The sequence below is a fragment of the Lithobates pipiens genome, unplaced genomic scaffold (genome assembly GCF_037356315.1).
Source record: "Lithobates pipiens isolate NorthernLeopardFrog02 unplaced genomic scaffold, aLitPip1_a1.2 Scaffold_18, whole genome shotgun sequence".
Taxonomy (NCBI): domain Eukaryota; kingdom Metazoa; phylum Chordata; class Amphibia; order Anura; family Ranidae; genus Lithobates; species Lithobates pipiens.
In genome coordinates this window covers 448462526-448488779 of record NW_027507758.1, presented here as the reverse complement: position 1 = coordinate 448488779, position 26254 = coordinate 448462526, and the positions used below count along the sequence as shown (strand labels likewise).

The 26254-nt window shown below is 43.9% G+C and overlaps 1 protein-coding gene across 2 annotated transcripts in view; it reads right to left on the bottom strand.

The window, feature by feature from the left end:
• Positions 1 to 26254, bottom strand: part of PLS1 (plastin 1) — a 184929-nt gene that overhangs the window by 1974 nt on the left and 156701 nt on the right. For both annotated transcript variants that reach the window (XM_077488218.1, XM_077488217.1), the window contains exons 12-14: positions 21586 to 21700; positions 17611 to 17744; positions 4166 to 4289 (exon numbers count right to left, since the gene is read on the bottom strand). In XM_077488218.1, the coding sequence (XP_077344344.1) occupies positions 4166 to 4289; positions 17611 to 17744; positions 21586 to 21700 (373 nt within the window). The remainder of the gene's footprint in view (positions 1 to 4165; positions 4290 to 17610; positions 17745 to 21585; positions 21701 to 26254) is intronic.

The window sequence follows — 26254 nt, the reverse complement described above, 5'->3', positions numbered from 1 at the left end:
AAACAATTATACATGCACATCTTTTTGCGGGTTATTAAAAAAAAATGTGCATTTAAAAAAAAAAAAATTGACAGTGAAGCCTGTAAAGCATTGTACCCACAATCAGCAGATCGCAAGTGCAACGCAAGACTCTTGCAGACTCTAATGCCACATACACACGACCAGACTTTTTGACAGCAAAGGTCCGATGGAACGAGTCCGTCGGACAATTCGATCTTGTGTGGGCTCCATCGGACCTTTGCTTGCCAAAAATCCGGCGGACTTTAGAAATAGAACATGTTTTACATTTTTCCACCGGAACTCCGCCGGACCGAGAAATCCGTTTGTGTGTATGCTAGTCCGACGGACAAAAACCGATGCTAGGGCAGCTATTAGCTACTAGCTATGAACTTCCTTATTCTATTCCGGTCGTACGTCATCACGTTCGCATTCATCGGATATTGGTGTGATTGTGTGTGGCCAAGTCCGTTCATTATGAAAGTCATTCGGAACTCCGCCGAAAGTCCGTCGGAAAGACTGTCGGACCTAGTCCCTCAAAAAGTCTGGTTGTGTGTACGCGGCATCATTCATCTGTCTGCTCGTACCTCCCATATGAGCAGACAGTTACTGAACTGCAGAAGGAATCAAGGAACTACAAGAGCGCTCACCAGTATCCTCGCAGTTCATTGAGAACTACAAGCCCTCTGCCACAATGACAGATGGCACTTGCACTTCATCCATCCATAGGAAACTGTGAATGAATGACACGCCCGTGTGGGTGGAGCCCCGCACAGCCACGCTGCTTTTGATTTGTGCCGGGGGGGGGGGGGGGTGGGGAGAGGATCCCTCATCCTGTCACAATGAGTTATCAGGGTTGGTGCAGAAATATATATTATCATAAGGGGTTTAACGTACGTGCCCTTGCTTCAGTTAGTGTGCCGTAACCGTCGGCTCCCTCGCGGTGATGCTTGAAATCTCATCTCCTCAGGAAAGCCTATCCTGCTTTTATCTAAATACAGTATATTTGCTTTCTCCATTCACTCCTCCCTTCACAGCTATTATCTTTTGTATCACTTGCCCATCCCTTTTAGATTGCAAGCTCTCATGAGCAAGGCCCTATTAACCCTCTTGTCTTGAATAGTTCTGTAACTTTACTATATCCCTTTATTTTGTTAAGCATTTGTAGGCAGGTGCAGTATGCTGTCTCCACTGTAGGTGGCACTCAATCACAGAGGCAATGCAGAGGGAAAGGAAGTCATGGGGAACAAGGTTCCTCTATGGTTTCCTGAGTCCCTGTGGCAGTGATCTGATTGGATGCAGGTTGCCTATTTGACTCTGGCAGCCATCTTAGGTGTGGCAGAGTATATTTAATGGATAGGGGTATCTCCGCTCCAGCCAATTAGATAGGTGAGGGGGAATATTGCTGCATGCACTGGGAGGGGTTATTCAAACCCAAACGAAAAGAAATATTTGAATGGAGTAGTGCTGCGCCATATAAGAAAGGGGAAGGAAGGCAAGGAAAGGAAAAGTGGTGAGATTGTAAAAAGGAGGGGAGGGACTGGGAGGGTTGTGTGTCAAGGAAGGAAAATTGAGGCTATTTCATATCAAACAGACACAAAAAAGTCTGAAATAATCCCGTGAGTGTGATATTACAGCATTCAAATTACAATCTATCTGTATGCATAGAATCCTTCTGGTGCAAAAATGCTTAAATAAATTAGATGCAATATATATCAATGAATATTCATGCAGAAATGTCTAATCAAGGTAAAAAAAACATAAAATAGAAAGAATTCATCTTAAATACATCTAAAGTGTAACAGTGTGGTGATCCAAAAAAAACATGTAAAGTGCAAGTGCCAGTATTAATAATATTCGTGCAAACACTGTAAACAATGTGCAAACTTCGCAATAGATGCAATGCTGAAAGTGTCCATGCAAACAATATACAAAACTGTGTAAACTTTAAATGGCCAAAGAATACCAGATAAAGTGCTGGTGCTCCTAAGTAGTGCAATAGTAGAAAGGGGTGATTCTCTTTTCCTTTTTTTTCTCAGTTCGTTATGTGGATGGATGTCCCCTCCCCTTACCTTACTGCTGTAAGGTTACAGCAAAAAAGTAGGTTTTGGAACCCTTGTATGAAGAGAAGAACAGAAGGCAGCGGCGGCGACAACGGTGACAGAAGACCGGGCCACCGCCTGTAAAAGAGCTAGAAGAAGGCGCGGTGGCCCGGCAGAAGAACCAAAGAGGGGGACAAGACCCCCGAAGTCGGAAGAAGAGGGCGACGAGGAAGAAAGCCAGGCTCCTCCGCTAGTAAAATAGCTACAAGAAGATAGCGGAGGAGTCCGGCGAGAAGACCCCCGAAGACGGAAGACCCCCGGAGCTGTGCAATAAACTATTTGATCTTGTGTGTTGTGTTTTTTTTGTACTTTATTTTACAGGTGAATGGGTAGGGGTACATTGTACCCCATACTCATTCACATAGGGTGGAGGGCCGGTATCCGGGGGCCCCCTTATTAAAGGGGGCTCCCGGATTCCGATAAGCCCCTCGCCCGCAGACCCCGACAACCAACGGCCAGGGTTGTCGGGAAGAGGCCCTTGTCCTCATCAACATGGGGACAAGGTGCTTTGGGGTGGGGGGGCACGCGGCTCGGACAAGGGTCTGATGTGGACCTGGGGGGACCCCCACGCTGATTTTTTTCGGTGTTGGGGTTCCCCTTTAAGACCATACCAGGTGGTGGGGTCAGCGACGTCTCCTTCGCGGGCCCCGCCTACCTGGAGACCCGCTTGAAATGAGCGGACTTTTCTCCGGGCGGGAAAAGTCCGCTCATTTGAAAAGTACGGCGGATTGGCACACACACGGCCGGATTGTCCGCCTAAATGCGAGTCCTGCGGGAAGATTGGAGTGCAAAACTACTTTCTAAGTCCGCCGTACTTTCGGGTCAAAAAAGTATGGTTGAGGCTACACATGGAGGGATTGTCCGGCGGACTTCAGTTTGCCGGACTTTTCCACCCGCTTGTTTGATTGTGTGTATGCGGCATTAGGAGGTGGGAAAGCGTAGGGTCGTAACTCTCTGGATACCTTCCTGATTGGGTACAAGACAGCCAGAAAGCATTCTGTCCCTTCTCAACAGACACTGTCGGTTCGGCTGGAACCTACTTCTTCATAGTTACATAGTTAGTAAGGTTGAATAAAGACACCAGTCCATCCAGTTCAACCTGAGTGAGTGTCTACAATTGTCCCTATCCCTGTACATTGCACACTCACATCAGTCCCTACCCTCAAGGAGCCCACAATCCAAGGTCCCCATTCATATACTAGGGCCAATTTTGGACAGAAGCCAATTAACCTACCTGCATGTCTTTTGAAGTGTGTGGGAGGAAACCAGAGTACCCGGAGGAAGCCCACGCAGGTACAGGGAGAACATGGAAACTCCAGGCAGGTAGTGTCGTGGATTGGGATTTGAACCAGTGACCCTTTTTACTGCTAGGTGAGAGTGCTAACCACTACACCACTGTGCTGTCCCATATTATTTGAAACTGTGAGTGTGCCTGGCTGGGTAGCTGTGTTGCTGCAACACTTCAATACAAATTTTATATTGCATCTGACTGTGTGAATTATTGCCGTTGCACCATGCCGCACCATGCTGCACCCGACCTACCCACAAGCAAATTGTTGGGGCTAGTCATGAATCAGTGAGATAAGGTAAACCTTACCACAACTTGTTCATGCCCTGACTTAGTTGGGGTAAGCGGAACACTTTGGTGGGGGTGGGTCAGCCAGACCTCTTGGCCTTTGACCTTTGGGGGACACGCCTGCTGACCTTTGAGCTTTCCGTGGCTTACTGCAATTTTCCATTCTCTCTTAAATTAATCAGTGTGATAAGGTAAAAGCCACATGGGGTGTAAATATGAACCAATGTACTCAAAGCCTTGCATTGTGTGAAGGAGCAGTAAAGCCTAGTCAATATTTAGCACTGCAAAGCAGGAAGCAGAACACTTGTATGTAATCAGTATATGACTGCCCCAATATTTGTATATTTACACACACTTATTAAAATAATAATAAGATTATTTACATTAAGCTGATTTATTCTAAATTCTCATATTAAACACATTGAAAAGCTGGATATGCCCTTCAAGCAATACATCTTAAATATAAAATAGACTTTGCTCCATTTATTACCCTGAAGCTGGTGATGAAGGTGTTCTTGTTAGCGCCTTTCAGAGTTTCATTCACCCAGTTTATAATAGTTCTGTCATCAATCTTTTCACCTTCTCCAAGGTCACATAACACATTTAGTGTATACCTAATAGAAGAAAAACCTCAATATAAAATACATATGTTCTACAAACAATGTGGCAAACATTAAAGCATCTTTATTGATTCCATGTGTAGAATGACAGCAATGATCTGAAGCTGTTGTCCTATAGTTTGTCTGTCCTGGAAGTAAAGTGGGCAAATATAAATATACAGTTGTGCTCAAAAGTTTGCATACCCTGGCAGAAATACTGACATTTTGAGATTAATATTGAAAATATGACTGATCATGACAAAAAAAATGTCTTTTATTTAAGGATAGCAAATCACATGAAGCCATTTATTATCACATAGTTTTTTTGGATCCTTTTTAAATCATAATGATAACAGAAATCACCCAAATTGCCCTGATAAAAAGTTTATATACCCTGGAATGTTTGGCCTTGGTACAGACACAGAAGGTGACACACAGGTTAAAATGGCAATTAAAGTGGAGTTCCACTCATTTAAAAGTCAGCAGCTACAAAAAGTGTAGCTGCTGTCTTTTAATAATCAGACACTTACCTGTCCCGCGGTCCAGCAATGCGGGCATACGAAGCTCCGATCCTCTCCGTGGTGCCGGCATTCTAACTGCGAGCCGTGCTGCGCGCTGTGAATGGCCAGGCAATCTTCTGGGACCTGTGCTGTGTCCCAGAAGATTGCAGGGAGGGAAGGGGGAGAGGTGATCTTCTTTCTGGTGCCATGGCGCCAGGGAAGGGAGCGGAAGCTGGGTGCTTGTAAAAACAGGGTACCCGCTCCCCCCCCACAAAAATGACATGCCAAATGTGGCATGTCAGGGGGTCACCAACACTTTTTTTGGGTGGAACTCCGCTTTAAAGGTTAATTTACCACATTTGTGGCTTTTTAACCACTTTAGCCCCGGAAGAATTTACCCCCTTCCTGACCAGAGCACGTTTTGCGATTCGGCACTGTGTCATTTTAACTGACAATTGCACGGTCGTGCAACGTGGCTCCCAAACAAAATTGATGTCCTTTTTTTCCCACAAATAGAGCTTTCTATTGGTGGTATTAGATCACCTCTGCGGTTTTTATTTTTTGCGATATAAACAAAAAAATAGCGACAATTTTGAAAAAAATGCATTATTATTTTACTTTGTGCTATAATAAATATCCCCAAAAAATATTTAAAAAAAAAATTTTTTTCCTCAGTTTAGGCCGATACGTATTCTTCTACATATTTTTGGTAAAAAAAATTCGCAATAAGCATTTATTGATTGGTTTGCGCAAAAGTTATAGCATCTACAAAATAGGGGATAGTTTTATGAAATTTTTATTGATATATTTTTTTTACTAGTAATGGCGGCAATCAGCAATTTTTATCGTGATTGAGGCATTATGGCGGACACATCGGACAATTTTGACACATTTTTGGGACCATTGCCATTAATACAGCGATCAATGCTAAAAAATTTGATTACATTACATTGATTACTGTAAAAATTGCACTGGCAGTGAAGGGGTTAATCACTAGGTGGCGCTGTAGGGAGTGATTCTAACTGTGGGAGGGAGGGGCTGTGTGTGACACATCACTGATCACCGCTCTCGATTACAGGGAGCTATGATCAGTGACAGTGTCACTAGGCAGAACGGTGAGTTGCTTGTTTACATTAGCATCTCCTCGTTCTTCCTCACTGTGAGACGATCGCAGGTATCCACGGGACCTGTGGTCACAGAGCTCCCAGCAGGCACGCCCGCGAGCTGCCTCTTAAAGGGCAACATACATGTACGTTAATCTGCCTGTACGTGCCCTTCTGCCGCAGTATATCTGCATGAAGCGGTTCAGAAACGGTTAAATCACAAATAAGGTCTGTGTATAAACCTCGGCTTGGTATCAAGGGATATACAAACACACTAATAGTGATTTTAAAAGCTGCAAATGGTGGAAATTAACCTTTAATTGCCATTTTAACCTGAGTGTGCCACCTTCTTTGTCTGTATCAAGGCCAAACATTCCAGGGTATGTAAACTTTTTATGAGGGCCATTTGGGCGATTTCTGTTATTATTATGATTTAAAAAGGATCCAAAAAACTAGGTGATAATAAATGGCTTCATGTGATTTGCTAATCTTAAATAAAAGACAGTTCATATTTTCAATTATTAATGTCAAAATGTCACAATTGTTGTCACAATTTTTGCCAGGGCATGCAAACTTTTAAGCAGGAATATATATATATATATATATATATATATATATATATATATATATATATAATATTTTTTGTTGCCCCCTTGTGTTTCCACAAGGGGCAACAATTATCAGTGATCTAGGAAGGCCTTCAAGAGCTGTTTACATGTGATAACTCCACTATTTATGATCAATTTGAGAACCACCACTTGGACATATCCTTAGCTATCCTTAGCTGTACATTGTGAAACAAGATGAAAACATTGTTTTATCTACCAGCACCCTCATTATAAAAAAAAAGAAGGTATAGATCCACCGTAGTATCAGTATTTTGGAAGCTTTTGCATGGAAGCTGAAAAACCACATAGGGACCTATAGAAAACTGTATTTTTCTTACTTAATTTTGATTGCTATCTCTGAGCAATCAGCAACTCTGCGGCATTTTTCTATTCTGTTGTGCTTTATTGTCTTTATTTTATTTTGTGGTTGATTTAAGGTGTTTGGTCACTTTAAGCTCCTGTTCTGTCTATCACAACCTTTTTTTTTTTATTTGCTGCAAGATTTTCCTTAAAAATTAAGTTATTGTTTCGGAGGGTAATATTATGGTGTTTTCATTTATATTGGGGTATATTGTTAAAGCACATCTCCACTTTTGTTAAGAAAAAAATATTCCAGTCTGGGTGATCTATGTACATTACAAGGATTTTTGCAATCTTTGTTGCAGATTCCTACCTTTTGTTATTCTGAAGAAATACTTGTGTGTTTGTCTGTATCCATGTGGGAAAGTGAGTCTAATAGGAGTGGTTTCATTGACATTGACTTGTATCTTAGGGCAGACTTCAGGAAAAATCAGTGAGCCACACAATCAGGAAATTAGGTTTCTGGGGGGGAATTCTGCACACATTCTGTGTACAGAACACCTCCAGGTAGCCATATTGCATTGCATTTTTCGAAAATTACAGAGCTGCAGATTAAAAAAGAATGGTATTTTTAAATAACATTCAATTACAATCAGTGGTGGCTGGTGTTAAACTTTTGGGGGGGGGGGGCAGCAAACAAATCCCCCCTAGGTCCACCCACACTCAATCTCTCCACGGTGACGCCCCTCCCCCGCACTCACCTCTCCACGGCTTCCTCTGCTTCCTTGGCTTCTCCTCCTGGGTCAACCCAATCCCCCTCCTTTCTTGATTGGCCAGGAGGAGAAGCTGGAAGACAATAGCGATTATTAAAGAGGGATTTCACTGTAAAAAAAATTATTAAAAGCCAGCAGCTACAAATACTGCAGCTGTTGACTTTTAATAAATGGACACTCACCTGTCCCAGGGTCCAGCGATGTAGGCAGCCGAGGCCGATCGATCGCTCGGCTCTCGGTTGCTGCCGCTGCCATTCTAGGTGAGGGAATCAGGAAGTGAAGCGTTGCTACTTCACTTCCCGGTTCCCTACTGCACAAGCGCGAGATGCGCAGCGCAATAGGAATTGTCCGCGCTGTCTCTGGGACCCGTGTGTGTCCCAGCAGACAGCGCGCAGGGACAGGAAGAGGCATAGACTCCCGTGGGAGTCTATGCCCGGAACTGGGTGCAAATACCTGTCTTAGACAGGTATCTGCACCCCCCTCCCCCCTGAAAGGTGGCAATTGTGACACCGGAGGGGGGGAGGGTTCCAATGAGTTGAAGTTCAACTTTAGGGTGGAAAGTCGCTTTAATTCACTATTGTCACAATTGTGTGGGTTCAGGCGCAGTGCTCTGTGCCCTGAGTCCGGCTCTCCTGATTACAATATGACTTGTGTCACAATTTTATGCGCTATATAATTTTTTCTTTATTTGATATTTTTTTTCCCCACAAAAGTGGAGTTACGCTTTATTGAGGGCCTTTATTTTAAGTTAAACTGTATCCATTTTTTCAGCATGGCTTCCCTTAATTAAATTAGGCTTTTGTTTTGGGGTGTATTATTTTGGGGTTTTCATTTATTTTGGGGGTTTGTTGTTTTTACAGATTTTTCTTTTTGTTATTTTAGCTGCAAGGCTTCCCTTTAAAAATAAGTGGACATTTGAATAAATAAGTGGACTTTGGTGGTATTATGGGGCTCTCATTTCTTTTGGGAGGTCCATTGGAAGGACTTGTGGTCCACGTTGGCAGTGTCCAGTTTTGCATGCCTTTTTTGACAATAACTTCTCTGCTAGCCTTGAAATTGGTCAGCACTATATAACAAAATTAGTCTCCAATTGAATTCAATGGGGTCCACAGCTAATTTAGTGGTTTGCAGACTTTACCTTGAACCCTCACTCAGGCTGGGTTCACACTATCTTCAAATGTGGCTCACAGCAGGGCTCCGATGCGTCCCCGTTTACCGCTTCAGGCTCCGTTGTCAGCCTGAATTTTGGGCTGAATTCGGACCTGAAATGGACCAAAAGACGCACAGGGCTCCTGTGCAAATTCGCACCAGAGCCACAGAGGAGATATGTGAACGGACTCCATAGAGAGCCGGTCAAAATTTCCTGATATTCTATGCATTAAAGGGGATGTGAAATAATACAAAATGCCTCTTTTTACGAACACATAGCTGGCAAACAGAAGCAGGTACGCTGGGGGCCTCTAGGACACAGGGCTTCCAGTTAGAATTAGCACTCCCTCTAATAAACCTAGTACAGCAATTAATATGCTTTTATTTTGCACACTTCTGTAAATGTTTTCATATGCTCTGAGCTTATATAACCGAAAGCCCACAATTGTAATGCAATAGCCTACAGCGCCCTCTGCTGGATTTTCTAAATAAGGACATTTCTGCATTTGAATGATGACAGAGGGTGAGATTTGTAAATACAGTATCACTCATCAATGGCCCTCAGTACATTTTGTCACAGCGGGTAACTTAGCTCTCTGGACATAATGTTTTCAGATTGGTTACTGTGAATACAGGTGTTAATGAGCATAGTTTTTGTATATATCGTTTGCAAAGTTTTTCATGACTAGTATAATGGCTAACATGCATTAAAATGAATTTTCAGCTTAAATTGGCTAACGTCATTCTAGGTGCATCAAAACAAAAGATGTCAAAATTCCTACAGTTTTTTATTTAAAAATCAGACCAAACCTGAGTAGATAATCCTGCTCCTTCTGTGATAATGCACAGAAATAAAGCCTACCAGAAAATGGAGAATATTAATATGAATAACTATTGCGTACACTCATTTACCAATATAGGAAAATATGGACTATAGCCTCTGCAAAACTGCATTTGCCACCCCTGCACGATTACACTCCTCTGTGAGATAACAGGACCCTACCTGAATTCCAACTGATCCCGGATAGTGGAGTATGGAGCAATAGTGGAATTTTCTACTTATCCCATATCACCTCTAATGGAAAACTAAAGTCTTTTCATAGTCTGAAGTCTGAGTTTACACTGCCTAACAGTCTGTATTTCAGATACTTGCAGCTTTGCCATGCCTTTCACACACACAATTTCCCCTAGATGACCTCTCTCGGGGCAACAACCCATTGATGGAAGCCATAAAAAAACCCTGACCCTAAGAAACTCATCTCACAGTTCTATACTATGCTATCACTTCCTCCAATGACTGTGGAGGCTTATGCACTGAAGACTAGATGGGAGGGGGAGATAGGCCCCATAGAAGATGAGGAGTGGAGTGATGCTCTAGTCCAGTGATGGCCAACCTTGGCACTCCAGATGTTTTGAAACTGCATTTCCCATGATGCTCAACTATACTGCAGAGTGCACGAGCATCATGGGAAATGTAGTTCCAAAACATCTGGGGTGCCAAGGTTCGCCATCACTGCTCTAGACACATGTAAAATGGTATCTCCCAAACTCCCCAAATGTGTCACATTGGATCACGGAGATTAATGCCAGTTGCCATATAAGAAACTTATTTACATACATGGAGGATGCCCCTCCAAATATGAAAAAATCTGGGACAGAGGGCTCAAGAACTCTGTAACATGTGTATAATCAGATAGGTTCTTGGTAGACCTCCCCTCGGGTCCTAGGTGGCCCTTGAGGGAGGGGGGGGGGGCTAGAAAGGGACCCCAAGTGGCACAGCACGTTGTTATTTGGAGATGTTTATCTATCAATGATACCAATCTTGATGTATCTCACTTATGTGAATATCTTTTAAAATGGCACTGCATAATTTTATCAAGAAGTTTTGTACCATACATTTGTCACAGTTCTGTTATTCTTTTTTGTATGTGCTGTCTCTTAATAAAAGATTTTTGAAGTAAAAAAAAAAAAAAAAACTATTGTGTGGCAGTGTTTCTATGAGAGAATTACATTGGCTGTCATTGTTCATCTAAAGGTGGGTACACACTATAAGAAAATCGGGCGAACAATCGTCTGGTTCTCCTCTACGTTTCACAGCAAGTCGAAACTGGGGATGGAAATAATGAAAATTATACAAAAATTGTATGACAAAGGCGTTTTTTTTTCCTTGTTGATGTTTATTATTTCTGATCTGTTCTGCCTTTTTCTTGCCCTTCATGACCAGGCCATTTTTTGCGATATGACGCTGCATTATTTTAACTGACTATTGCGCGGTCATACAAAGCTGTACCCCAATAAAATTGATGTCATTGTTTTCCCACAAATAGAGCTTTCTTTGGTGGTATTTGATCACCACTGCATTTTTTTTGGGGGGGGGGGGGGGGGCTATAAACAAAAAAGGACCAACAATAAAAAAAAAAAAACTATCGCCTAGAGGCGATTCAGTTCGCATTGTGCGCTATACAAGTATTTCATTCATTCATTCATTCACTAATACAGTGATCAGTGCTGAAAATAAGCACTGTCACTGTACTAATGACAGTGGGAAGGGACTAAACAGCTAGAGCAGGCATGTCCAAAGTCCGGCCCGCGGGCCAATTGCGGCCCGCGGCCCGGTTTTGAACGGCCCGCCTGGTTATTTGGACATACATATCTTTTGTGGCCCCCGACGATCTCCCAGCGCCGGGGCCACAAAAGATATATATCAGCCGTCACTAAATGGCTGGACCGAGCGCTGCCAGTGTAGCAAGCGACAGCAATCACTGGTTTGCTGGGACCGCGGGTTTCCCCAGCAACCAGTGACGCTGCGCGCAAGCGCCCGCCCCCTGCTCCTGGCCGCGTCTCTCGGAGCTGAAGAGACACGGGCAGTAGGGGTGTGACGTCACGTGCGTGCCCCGCCCCCCTGCTGCCCGCGGTTCCCGGATCTCATCGCAAGGCAGCTTCAGTTGTGCCCACACTCCTGCAGTTAAGGTATGTGGGCACATTAGTTATCTATTAGTGATCAGTGTTGTGCACACTGTTGGGCATATTTTAAGGGGCTTTTTTTTGTAAAGGGCACGCTGATGGGAAAATTTTATGTTAAAGGGCACTCTGATGGGCACATTTTATTTTAAGGGACACGCTGATGGATATATTTTTTATGTGCACACTGATGGGCATGTTTTGTTAAGGTGCCCCTTAACAAAATATGCCCATCGATGTGCACATTAAAAATATACCCATCAGCGTGTCCCTTAAAATAAAATGTGCCCATCAGAGTGCCCTTTAACATAAAATTTTCCCATCAACGTGCCCCTTAACATAAAATAAGGGTCACGCTGATGGGCACCTTTTATGTTAAGGGGTAATCCGATGGACAAATTTTATTTTACGGGGCACGCTGATGGGTATATTTTTAATGTGCACATCGATGGGCATATTTTGTTAAGGGGCACGCTGATGGGTACAACAAAATGTGCCCTACAAAATATGCCCATCGATGTGCACATTAAAAATATACTCATCAGCATGCCCCTTAAAATAAAAATTGTCCATCAGAATGCCTCCTAACATAATAGGTGCCCATCAGTGTGACCCTTATTTCATGTTAAGGGGCACGCTGATGGGCAGATTTTATTTTAAGAGCAACACTGATAGGTACATTTTATATTAAAAGGGGCACTTTGATGGGCAAATTTTAAGTTAAGGGGCATGTTTTGTTGTGTCCATCAGAGTGCCCCTTAATATAAAATGTGCCCATCAGCATGACACTTATTTTATGTTAAGGGAAATCCTGATGTGCACATTTTATGTTAAGGGGCACTGTGATGGGGACACCTGATGTAAAGGGGCACTGTGATGGGGACACCTGATGTAAAGGGGCACTGTGATGGGGACACCTGATGTAAAGGGGCACTGTGATGGGGACACCTGATGTAAAGGGGCACTGTGATGGGGACACCTGATGTAAAGGGGCATTGTGATGGGGACACCTGATGTAAAGGGGCACTGTGATGGGGACACCTGATTTAAAGGGGCACTGTGATGGGGACACCTGATTTAAAGAGGCACTGTGATGGGGACACCTGATGTAAAGGGGCACTGTGATGGGGACACCTGATTTAAAGGGGCACTGTGATGGGGACACCTGATTTAAAGAAGCACTGTGATGGGGACACCTGATGTAAAGGGGCACTGATGGGGACACCTGATGTAAAGGGGCACTGCGATGGGGACACCTGATGTAAAGGGGCACTGTGATGGGGACACCTGATTTAAAGAAGCACTGCGATGGGGACACCTGATTTAAAGGGGCACTGTGATGGGGACACCAGATTTAACTTGACAATAAATATTGTTGAAATGCTAAGGAAATTGTACATTTCTCATGTTTTTGATAGATATACAGTTACTACAATATTTCTGAGTCGTAGCACAGACTTGAGATTCGGACCTCGGCCCAAAGAAAATTTTGGCGACCGGACCTCCTTTAATTTTAATTCATTACCCCTGATATATATGCTTCGGAAGGTACAGGGAGGACAGGACCGAGCGCCGTACACAGGAGAATTTCCTGTTTATGGGCGGCCTCTGTAATAGGAAGTCCTTCTCCTGCACTGCCATTGGACGACTTTTCTGTCCATCAAAGGAGGCGGGACTTTCTATTAAAGAAGCCGCCATGTAAACAGGAGATTCTCCTTTGGCGCTCGTCAGTGCATTCCTGGCAATGGTGCTGCGTTCCTGGCAATGGTGCTGCGTTCCTGGCAATGGTGCTGCGTCCCTGGCAATGGTGCTGCGTCCCTGGCAATGGTGAGTCATTCCTGGCAATGGTGCTGCATTCCTGGCAATGGTGAGGCATTTGGAGAGGCATTCCTGGCAATGGTGAGGCATTTGGGGAGGCATTCCTGGCAATGGTGAGGCATTTGGGGAGGCATTCCTGGCAATGGTGCTGTGTCCCAGGCAATGGTGCTGTGTCCCTGGCAATGGTGCTGTGTCCCTGGCAATGGTGGGGGAATTCCTGGCAATGGTGGGGGAATTCCTGGCTATGGTGGGGGAATTCCTGGCTATGGTGCTGCGTTCCTGGCAATGGTGCTGCGTTCCTGGCAATGGTGAGTCATTCCTGGCAATGGTGCTGCGTTCCTGGCAATGGTGAGTCATTCCTGGCAATGGTGCTGCGTTCCTGGCAATGGTGCTGCGTTCCTGGCAATGGTGCTGCGTTCCTGGCAATGGTGCTGCGTTCCTGGCAATGGTGAGTCATTCCTGGCAATGGTGCTGCATTCCTGGCAATGGTGCTGCATTCCTGGCAATGGTGCTGCATTCCTGGCAATGGTGAGGCATTGGGGGAGGCATTCCTGGCAATGGTGAGGCATTTGGGGAGGCATTCCTGGCAATGGTGAGGCATTTGGGGAGGCATTCCTGGCAATGGTGCTGCGTCCCTGGCAATGGTGCTGCGTCCCTGGCAATGGTGAGTCATTCCTGGCAATGGTGAGGCATTTGGGGAGGCATTCCTGGCAATGGTGCTGCGTCCCTGGCAATGGTGAGTCATTCCTGGCATTGGTGCTGCATTCCTGGCAATGGTGAGGCATTTGGAGAGGCATTCCTGGCAATGGTGAGGCATTTGGGGAGGCATTCCTGGCAATGGTGAGGCATTTGGGGAGGCATTCCTGGCAATGGTGCTGTGTCCCAGGCAATGGTGCTGTGTCCCTGGCAATGGTGCTGTGTCCCTGGCAATGGTGCTGTGTCCCTGGCAATGGTGCTGTGTCCCTGGCAATGGTGGGGGAATTCCTGGCTATGGTGGGGGCATTCCTGGCTATGGTGGGGGCATTCCTGGCTATGGTGGGGGCATTCCTTGCTATGGGGGGGTATTCCTGGCTATGGTGGGGGCATTCCTGGCTATGGTGGGGGCATTCCTGGCTGTGGTGGGTGTGTTCCTGGCAAAGGTGGGTCTCCAGATGTGCACTGATTAGGCTGCATTGGTGGGCACTGACCATTATTTTGCTTCACAGTTCTTTATTTAAACATTTTTTTTTCCTGAAACTTCCCTCTTAAAGTGAAGGTGTGTGTTATACGCCAATTAATACAGTATGTACAAATACGCCCAAGCTCATTTCTTCCCACACACAGCCACAAAGGCAAGAGAATTCTTGTTGGGCAGTGTATTAGAGCTCGAACGAACACACTTAGACCGAATTTTAACGATTCAAAGAATGTCAGGCAAAATGGTCGGCCCTCGCGCATGTTCAGTTCATTAAATCCGGCCCTCTTTGAAAAAAGTTTGGACACCCCTGAGCTAGAGCGATCAAAGGGTCAAATGTGTGCCTAGCCAGTGTTTGTGTACACTATGTGTGGTGCTTTTACTAAGGGAAGTGATGGATTCTTTTGCTTTTGCAGAGAAAGAAAATCCATCACTTCCCCCCTGTCAGGACAGGAGCTATGCCTTGTTCTACTTACTTACTTACTAGGCAGAGCTCCGTTCTGTGTCTCTCTTCTGTGATCAGTGAGTGCTGGCAGATATCCATTGGCTGGCACCTGCTGATCGGCTTCTGCTTGTGATGGTGACGCTCCCCCTACCCGGAGGTGCAGAATCACGTATATATCAGAGATATGCAATTAGTAGACCTCCAGCTGTTGCAAAACTACAAGTCCCATCATGCCTCTGTCTCTGGGTGTCATGCTTGTGGCTGTCAGAATCTTGCTATGCCTCATGGGATTTGTAGTTCTGCAACAGCTGGAGGTTCACTAATTGCATATCTCTGACGTAGATATATGTGATTCTGCACAGCGCGGCCACCCTTTAGCAGGAAATCTGCTATAGGGGGGTCAGCAAATGGTTAAATGAAAATCGTTAGTTCTGTCCACATACAAGAAACATTTTGGAGTTTGTCCCTTCAACAAATTTTGTTTGGAAAGTCTGAATCGGATGTCAAAACTTGTACACACACTATACGAAAACCATCGTTCCTCTTATAGAATTTTGCTTTCTGATTTTCTTATAGTGTGTACCCCACCTTAGTCTCAACAGGCTAGTTGTATGAAAAGGCTGTGTTATGCTGAATCTATCTTCTGTATGTGTAACTGACTTGGAACATGTATATGTATATGTATACGTATGTATATGTCCGTGTCAGCATGCTGCAAAGTAGGATCCTTGCATACATCTGTTGAATTGCTTATGCATTTGATATTAGTACATTCACTTTTCTTTGTCTTTAAACATATATATATATATATATATATATATATATATATATACAGGGCCGCTGATAGGGCAGTACAGCCAGCCTTCCTGTAGGGGGCCCGAGCTCTGTCACTTCAGAAGAGGGGCCCGGGAACCTGCAGAGCAGGAGAGCTAGCCGAACTGCCTTCTGAAATTTGTGGATCTCCTAGCAGCGCTGCCAGCTTTCTCCCTCCAGCATCTCAGTTCTTCCTACTGGCAATTGGTAAAGTGTCCTGATCTGGAGCAGAAGACAGCTGCAGTCTCAGTCTGCCTGTGTCTCTGCCGGGTCCTGAAACTCCCCCTCGTCAATGTTATCTCTGGTCAGCATGAGTAGGAAGCTTCACCTCCTCCCTGAGTGCTGACCTCTCATCCCCCTCCAGATCTGCTCTCACTGCTCTGTGCTCACTGAACTCCAGGGTTTGGATGGAGCAGTGCTTCTGCTGGAGGGGGTGTGGGGGTGAGGGGGGGGGGGGGGGGGTTGCTGCTGGAACAAAGTCACAAAACTTTAGGATTTTGGAGAGAGGGTGAATATGAAGCCAGCCTAGAACTGCAGATAACTGTCAATGCAGTGCTGAGCAAGAACCCAGTGGACACATCTCTCTCTCTCCAGCTGCCAGGCATCTCTGCCCAGCCATTTCTATATACCATCCCTAAGGTCCCTTTATACTTCATATAGCAGTAACAAACATTCCTGCTCACATTTTCTTTTTTTTTTTTCTTGTTTTTCACACATAGGGTAACCCATTCACTTGAATGGGCTGCCATATATGTGACAAACATATAGAGGCTTCAGAAACTTTTAAGGCATGCAGCGTTGCCACATGACAAAACGCATGTCTTCTCATTGCATTTGGGGTGACATTAACAATTATTGTGCACCACAAGTTCTATGCGCATGTGCAGCGCATTTCCAAAATGCACTGCAAATTGCCCATTACTTGTGCACTTGTCACACATTCAGGTCACCTCCAACGTGAATGTGGCCTAATGTCTCATATACACTGCTAGTTTACTTTTGCTAAACCCCACAGGCTGAACGAAAAAAAACCCTGACACCTCAGGTCAGAGCCTCTGTACTAACAATCTAATGTTAGTACAGTGATCTCCCCTGCTATTCTATTGTATTCTGACAAGGGGACGCCCCACCAGAACACTCCGGTCAGGGAGATGGTCAGCATCCCTTTTTTGATCAAGCCCCTTCGACAAAAGCCAGCTGTCATACCGGGCTGTATACATGCCATGGCTGCAACGCTTTACTTCAGAGCTGAGGCATTTGTACTGCAGGCTGCAGAATTTGACTGGCAGCACCATCTGTCAAACTTCCCATTGAGTTCAATGGGGCTGCTCTGCACCTTCAAGCCAAATACTTGGCTTACAGCTGCAATGCGGTCTCACAATGTAAAAATGTAAAATGTAAAATAAAAACAACAGGTGTCATGAGGCAGCAGTAGCAAGGCTCTTATTTCTGCAATGGCTGCAAAGCATACCATTGTGACCATGGCATTTTAGCAATTTGATTTCCCGGGGGCCCTGTCGGGTAGGTTGTAAGGGGCCCCGTGATTTCTAACAGCGGCCCTGTATATATATATATATATATATATATATATATATATATATATATATATATCGATCACATATACAGGAGGATATAAATGTGTAGCACTGTTGTGTTGTGTGTAGGTACATGAGGCCCATGTCGATGACTTACCTCCTCATTAGCTGCCACACTAAGGCCAGAGTGAGGGTACGATTGCCTTCATAAAGATTATGGCCACATATACCCACTAGGGAGAATTTAGCTTTGTTCTTCCCCAACTCCACGGCATAATTACAATTCTCTAGCTAAAGAAAAAACAAAATGTACCCAGTTAATTTAATATTCTGTATGAAAGTTACTTTATAAAGTGTATATCATATTTATTTTTCTTTTGTTGTAGATAGAATAAGGTATGGTTAAAACCCCTATCAGGTTATTTTTTACTGCCTGTGTCCACCAGAGAGATCTATATCCAAACTGATACATTTTCCCTCACTTTGACAGCGCTAACATTTTGCATTTCCTACCACTTTCTGTCTCAGTGACAATGATCAACAAGAAAGTAATGGTATAAATTTCCCCCAGCAGAGGCACAGACAGCGATAAAAACCTGTGATGAATCATACCATACGTCACACACATTTTGAAAATGAAAGATGAGGGTAGGTGCATGACTAAACGGTGGAACTGTATAAATCTGCTATACAGACAAAGCAAAATTAACAAGCACAGTGTACATACATACCAATAGCTAACAGGTGAGTAAACAGCTGACTGCCTCCAATCGGGTTGGTAATGCTAGAGACAGGGTACCAACAGTATAATATATAATGTTTATATATATATATATATATATATATATATATATATATATATATATCATTATATATTTTTAGATAAGGGTCCCCAAAGCCCCCCTCATTGCATCAGGGTCCCCAGAGAGCCACCCCCTTACATCAGGGTCACCAGAGAGCCTGTCACATCACCTGCCACCAGTTGCAGATTGCGTATACAGAGAGGCTGGGTATATACAGACAGGCTGGGTATATACAGACACGTTGCGGTATATACAGAGAGACTTGGTATATACAGAAAGGCTAGGTATATACAGAGAGGCTGGGTATATACAGAGAGGCTGTGGTATATACAGAGAGGCTAGGTATATACCCAGAGAGGCTGGGTATATACACAGAGATGCTGTGGTATATACAGAGAGGCTATGTATATACACAGAAAGGCTGGGTATATACACAGAGAGGCTGTGGTATATACAGAGAGGCTGTGGTATATATAGAGAGGCTGGGTATATACAGAGAGGCTGGGTATATACATAGAGAGGCTGTGGTATATACAGAGAGGCTGTGATATATACAGAGATGCTGGGTATATATAGAGAGGCTAGGTATACAGAGAGGCTGTGGTATATACACAGAGAGGCTGTGGTATATACACAGAGAGGCTAGGTTTATACACAGAGAGGCTGGGTATATACAGAGAGGCTGGGTATATGCAGAGAGGCTGGGTATATGCACTGAGGCTAGGTATATACAGAGAGTCTGGAAGACAGGCTAGGGTAGTACAGTTTTCGCCCTCCCCCTCCTCCATGATCTGCACTCACCTGCTCAGGAGCTTTGTGTGAGAAAATTCCTCCCAGCTCTATGATATTGGCAGGGCAAGGGAGGAGACTCTCTCACACTGATCCCTTGGCTCTGGCTGTCAGTGAAGCATGGAGTGCAGACTCAGTGAGAGTGCGGCGGCTGTGCAGAACAGTGCAGTGTCAGGCAGCCTGAGACACTCTCACGGTAGGGCTGGCCCTGGACATGGGGCTTTGGACCTCAGATCCGGGGCTCTAGCCTCAATAGCCACACCTTAACGATGCCACTGCTGAACAGTAAGGACTTGTTTAGACCTGCTTTGCTGTCTAAAGCGCAATCCGCGCTATCTGCATGGTCTTTAAACAGTACTTAAAGTGATATAATCAACCAGTAACCGATCTGCTTCTAGGCTTTAGGCCGGGTTCACACTGGTGCGACAAACGATCCGCCACTGGGAGCTCATGTCGCATTAAAATCAATGTTTCCCTATGGGAGCCATCTTAACTGGTCTGACACAAGTTGGTCCGACTTTGAAAATGCTCCCTGCACTACTTTGGTCCGACTTTAAAGGGGAAGTAAACCATGATGAGTTTACTTCCTCTTTCATTCCCTGCAAAGGCAAAGCATAATGGACTACTATGCATCACATAGTAGTCCATTATGTGTCACTTACCTGACACAGGAGCCAGCGAAGTCACCGCTGTCCCCTGTAGTCCAGCGCATCCATCTTCTCGGTGGGGTCTCGCAGCTCCTCCACTGTCATTCGGAGGAGCCGCCATGACGTCACTCCCGCGTATGCGCACGGGAGCTGACACGCGCGGCAGCTCCGTCGTTGAAAATGCCGCGCTCAGTGCGCCTTTGCGCCGCTGTCTATGGCGCATTCGCCGTAGACAGCGGTGCCTGTCTTCGGGCAAATATCTCCTAAACTGTATAGGTTTAGGAGATATTTCTTGGACCTACAGGTAAGCCTTAATCTAGGCTTACCTGTAGGTCAAAGTGTGTTGTAAGGGTTTACAACCACTTTAATCCTACTTCAGCCCACTGAATATCAATGAACTAAGATCGCCATCTTGCCTGATCCGACTTTGGCATGCGACTTGTGCTCTGATGATCTTGGGGGGGAACTCCACGCCAAATTTTAAATAAAAAAACAGCATGTGTTCCCCCTCCAAGAGCATACCAGGTCCTTCAGTCTGGTATGGATTTTAAGGGGAACCCCCTACGCCAAAAAACGGCGCGGGGTCCCCCCAAAATCCATACCAGACCCTTATCCGAGCACGCAGCCTGGCTGGTCAGGAATGGGGGTGGGGACAGGTGAGCGCCCCCTCCTGAACCGTACCAGACCACATGCCCTCAACATGGGGGGGTGAGGACAAGGGCCTCTTCCCGACAATCCTGCCCATTGGTTATCGGGGTCTGCGGGCAGGGGGGTTTATCGTAATCCGGGATCCCCCTTTAATAAGGTTGCCTCCAGATCCCGGCCCTCCACCCTATGTGAATGAGTATGGGGTATATCGTACCCCTACCCATTCACCTGGGGGGAAAAGTGTCAATAAAAAAAACACATCATCAGAGCACAAGTCACATGCAATTTATTGAACCAAAAAATAAACAGGTCCCGCACAAGGTACTCACAATATCCAGGTGCTTCAGTGTGCCATTCTCACCTCCTGAGGAAGATATAAAATTCCCTGGTATCGAAACATGTAGGGGAAGGGGACAGGACAACACGCTTAGCAGATCAGCTGTTAGGAACGATCAGCATACCATCCCATTACCGGCCGGTTTCAACCATTCATTTTTTGCTTGATGTAGAATGGCGCACTGAAGCGCCTGGATATTGTAAGTACCCTGTGTGGGACCTATTTATTTTTTGGTTTAATAAATTGCACAAGCATACTACACTATGAGATCCTTTTTTCATTGATTTACTGAGGCACATTGGCGATTGATCCAGGATCCCGGACGCACTGTTGGACCCTGTAGTGGTTCGAAAGGGTGTATTGATCAAGTTGAGTGAGAACAGAGCGTCTGATTATCGCATCACTTTCACAGCATACTGAATCACATGGAGTGTGGAGCACCTGTAAATTGGATCAATTTGATCTTTGCACAGTGCACTTAAGCACTTTTTTTTATAATTCTAGTATTTGGATCTAGTTAGATTTACACGGACTTATTTGCTTTAATATCTTTTATCACTATATGAATGCACATTGTCACTTTATTATTTGGCTATTAAGCACGTGTCTTTTAATATATTTTTCATCATATATTTTATATATTATTATTAACACGGTGTAGAGGATATATTTTTACCAGTTCAGAGGCTTTTTGCTCATACCTTTGATAGCGCAGCGTTTTCAAAGCGAAAAATAGAACAGTGCTGTTTCTTCCCAGCAACAGAAGACGGTACAGTAGAGGATGACATGACAAATACTGTATCTGATTTTGGACTAACTATGTTAGCATATTCAGCAGCATCACTGTATGGCACTTGATAGAAATATGGTGTCTACATGTAAATAATTAAGTTAACTTTCACACAGACCTTTCTCATGTGGGCTCCAAGAGGTGGAAATGGAGGTTTGTTGACACGATCCCAGCTAACTGTCACCCGTGTACGGTCGTATAATTGGAAGATGATTAAAGCATCAGTCAGGTCACTATGAACAGAGTAAAAAAGAAACATTATGAAATTATAATGTAAAACAAGCCTCTTTCTGAGGTTTGGTGTTTACAAGTTAAGAACATTTTTCTTGCTGGAAAATTACTTAGAACCCCCAAACATATATATATACACACATATATATATATATATATATATATATATATATATATATATATATATATATATATATATATATATATATATATTATTATTTTTTATTTTTTTTGTAACACCATAGAGCATAAAATCATTGCAATACTTTATGTCACATCGTATTCGCGCAGCGGTCTTACAAGCGCACTTTTTTGAATTAAAAAATAAGACAACAGTAAAATTAGCCCATTTTTTTTTTATATATATTGTGAAAGATAATGTTACATTGAGTAAACTGATACCCAACATGTCACGCTTCAAAATTGCGCCCACTCGTGGAATGGCGACAAATTTTTACACTTAAAAATATCCATAGGCGACGTTCAAAAAATTCTACAGGGTGCATGTTTTGAGTTACAGAGGAGGTTATTGCTCTTGCTCTAACGATCATGATGATACCTCACCTATTATTTTTACACTGTCCTTTTAAAAAAAAAAATTGTGTCACTTTTACTCCTATTACAAGAAATGCAAACATCCCTTGTAACAGGAAAAAAGCATCACAGGACCTCTTAACCATTTTCAGACCAGACAATTTTGCTGGCTTAAGACCAGACCACTTTTTGCGATTCGGCACAGCGTCGCTTTAACTGACAATTGCGCGGTCCTGCGACGTGGCTCCCAAACAAAATTGACGTCCTTTTTTTCCTACAAATAGAGCGTTCTTTTGGTGGTATTTGATCACCCCTGCGGTTTTTATTTTTTGCGCTATAAACAAAAATAGAGCGACAATTTTGAATTATTTTTATAAAATTATTTTTTACTTTTTGCTATAATAAATATCCCCAAAAATATATAAAAAAACTTTTTTTTTCCTCAGTTTAGGCCGATACGTATTCTTCTACATATATTTGGTAAAAAAATATTTGGTGCGCACGCGATGGCAGAGCAGCAGATACAAATGGACGTACCTGTAAGTCAATTTGCTTGCCCGTGCCATTCTGCCGACTTTCATCGGCGTGCGCCGGTCGGGGTGGTTAAATATCAGATCTGGGGTCAAAAAAAACTCAGATCTCATATTTACACTAAAATGCAAAAAAAAATTAATTTGAAAACAAAATTTCTCTTTAAGAGCTATGGGCCGAAGTGATGTTTTGACGTTGCTTTCTCCCTGCAATGGTCTGGAGACGGGTGGGGGCCATCTTCCCTTCATTCATCTCCATACCACACACCAAAGAGGATGCGATCGCCTCCGCCGCTACTGATAGCTCCGGTAAGTGGCGGAGGGCACTAGAGCGCGGCGGGAGGGGGGGCCCTCTCCGATCAGTGATAAAAGTGATCTTGTGGTGAATCCGCCACAGGGACCACTTTTATCTGAAAGCGGACCACCCACTAAAGAGGATACTGGAATTATTGTAGCTAGCTGCTGCCATAACGATATCCCTCTTCAAAGTACCGACGTATAATGACGGCGGGCGGTCCGTAAGCGGCTAGACAAAGTCATTAACAGTTTCTGGATTACAGTCAATGGGCAAAATACAAAAAAAAATTAACAAGATCTATACTATACTTTACAAATTGCCTACAGTATTGGTATTTATTGTACATCTAAAGTAATTTTTAAATTTTGGATAAAATAGGGAATTGTTAAAATTACTCTATTTTTTCCCATCTGTGTCCCACTGGGGGGGGGGGGGGTTCCCTTCAATTCCTTTCCTGTAGACATAAAAGGAATGGAGTGGTAATCTCTCCAGAGTAAGTTAAATTCTCTCTACAGGCAGCTGTCACTGGGACAATTATTCTTATTTGAAGACTCCTCTTCTATTCGTGTTGTGGTGACAACAGAAATGTTGGCGTTTCCCTTAAGTTCAGTGCATACAGTTAAATTTAGGAAAAATACCAACCACTGGAAAAAAAAAATCCCCAACAGTTATCCAATACTATTGTACATTTGGTTGAATTGAAGAAGAATGAAATAATTTCTGGTGTAGCCAAGTTCTTGGCTAGAAAAGGAGCCACTATAAAGGCACTGTGATGCAGCTGTTTTGTGTGCGTATACAAAAAACTCTTATGCCGTTTTTTTAGTGTCATTGAGCACTATTCAGCAGAGGGAGACAGTGGGCATGTAGGACTTGAAAGACTTTGAAGCAAGACTGCACTGAACTTTGATAAATATAGTCTGGAAATGGGAGTAGATGGAGTATGGGCTGCAATTCAAAGATATACACTCCTAACAGGAGGGGGGAAGGAGCAGTTTTCTCCTAAACTTCCTCTTGCTGTGAGGGAACCGGAGTGTGCACATAACTATCCCTGAGTACACAATAACCTGCTACAAGCCTGCTGCCTGAAACAGAAATCAGAGTGTTGTTAACCTGACCAGAGTCACTCTAGGCAGATCCAGAAGTGAGCTGACTTTTAAACAGTGGGACCAAAGTTATTGTATTGCTAAGACTGCTAAAAGGGTATTGCTGCCATTGAGCTATCAATGCTAGCAAAGGCAGAGTACATAGGGACTGGCAATCTAACTAGCAGCCCAATTCACTACATACAGACTGGGACTGTACTTACTTGCACAACTGTAAAGGCTGGGCCCCAACACTAGCCAGCTGAAGAACTAGTGTGTGCCAAGAACTGCTCACCCAGATAGCTGCTTCACAAGAACATAGACTATTGTCCATAGTAAGTGGTACCTCTTATATATTTCATTGTATGTATGTAATGAGGTATTTTGGGGTCAAAAAACATGTAGTCAAGACCCACCCATATCAGATCAAAAAGATATGTCCTGGAGTGCCAACCCTAATTATATAGTAAAAAAGAAGAAAAGTGTAAAGTGGGCGTTTAAAGGTCAACTCCAGACATATGTGTAAAGACACAGATATATATAAAAAGAAGAAATTTTACTATAAACCACAACTAGTATACCAAGGAAAATATATATCATACATGAACATAAAAAGGGGAAAAACGAATCCCCAGAAATACAGGACAGTGAGACAAATACAGAATATATTGCATAAGAGAAAATGATGACTGACGTTTTGCAGTTGTAATCCATAGCCGTATGCTCTGGCAAAGAGTAAACAAACATGCAGTGGACATTAAGGATGAAATCCCTATTAGTCCAATTGCCAGACATTTTTGTTGATTGTCCGTCCTGCAACATAGATACAGTGGTGTGAAAAAGTGTTTGCCCCCTTCCTCATTTCCTGTTCCTTTGTTCCTCTTCATTTTGTTTTTCTTCAGCCATTCGGTGGTGGACTTGCTGGTGTGTTTAGGATCATTGTCCTGCTGCAGAACCCAAGTTCGTTTCAGCTTGAGTACACGAACAGATGGTCGGACATTCTCCTTCAGGATCTCTTGGTAGACAGCAGAATTCATAGTTCCTTTTATCACGGCAAGTCTTCCAGGTCCTGAAGCAGCAAAACAGCCCCAGACCATCACACTACCACCACCATATTTTACTGTTGGTATAATGTTCTTTTTATCAAATGCAGTGTTCCTTCTACGCCAGATATACTTGGACACACACCTTCCAAAGAGTTCCACTTTTGTCTCATCAGTCCACAGAATGTTGTCCCAAAAGTCTTGGGGATCATCAAGATGTGTTGTGGAGAAATTGAGACGAGCTTTGATGTTCTTTTTGCTCAGCAGTGGTTTTCTCCTTGGAACTCTGCCATGCAGGCTATTTTTGCCCAGTCTTTTCCTGATGGTGGAGGCATGAACGCTGACCTTAACTGAGGCAAGTGAGGCCTGCAGTTCCTTGGACGTTGTTGTGGGGTCTTTTGTGACCTCTTGGATGAGTCGTCGCTGCGCTCTTGGGGTAATTTTGGGCGGCCGGCCACTCCTGGGAAGGTTCACCACTGTTCCATGTCTTCGCCATTTGTGGATAATGGCTCTCACTGTGGTTCGCTGGATTCCCAAAGCTTTGAAAATGGCTTTATAACCCTTTCCAGACTGATAGATCTCAATTACTTTCTTTCTCAATTGTTCCTGAATTTCTTTGGGTCTCGGCATGATGTGTAGCTTTTAAGGATCTTCTGGTGGACCTTACTGTGTCAAGCAGCTCCTATTTAAGTGATGCCTTGATTGTGAACAGGTGTGGCAATAATCAGGCCTGGGTGTGGCTAGAGAAATTGAACTCAGGTGTGGACAACCACAGTTATAGTATGTTTTAACAATGGGGGGCAATCACTTTTTCACACAGGGCCATGATGGTTTGGATTTTTTTTCACCTTTAATAATAAACACCTTCATTTACAAATTGCATTTTGTGTTTACTTGTGTTGTCCTTGACTATTGTTTAAATTGTTTTGATGTTCCGAAACACTTAAGTGTGACAAACATGCAAAGGAACAGGAAATGAGGAAGGGGGCAAACACTTTTTCACACCACTGTACATTGAGTTTCTGAGCTCTGGATAGAGTACACCAGGGTCCCCGGGGTGGTGACTTTG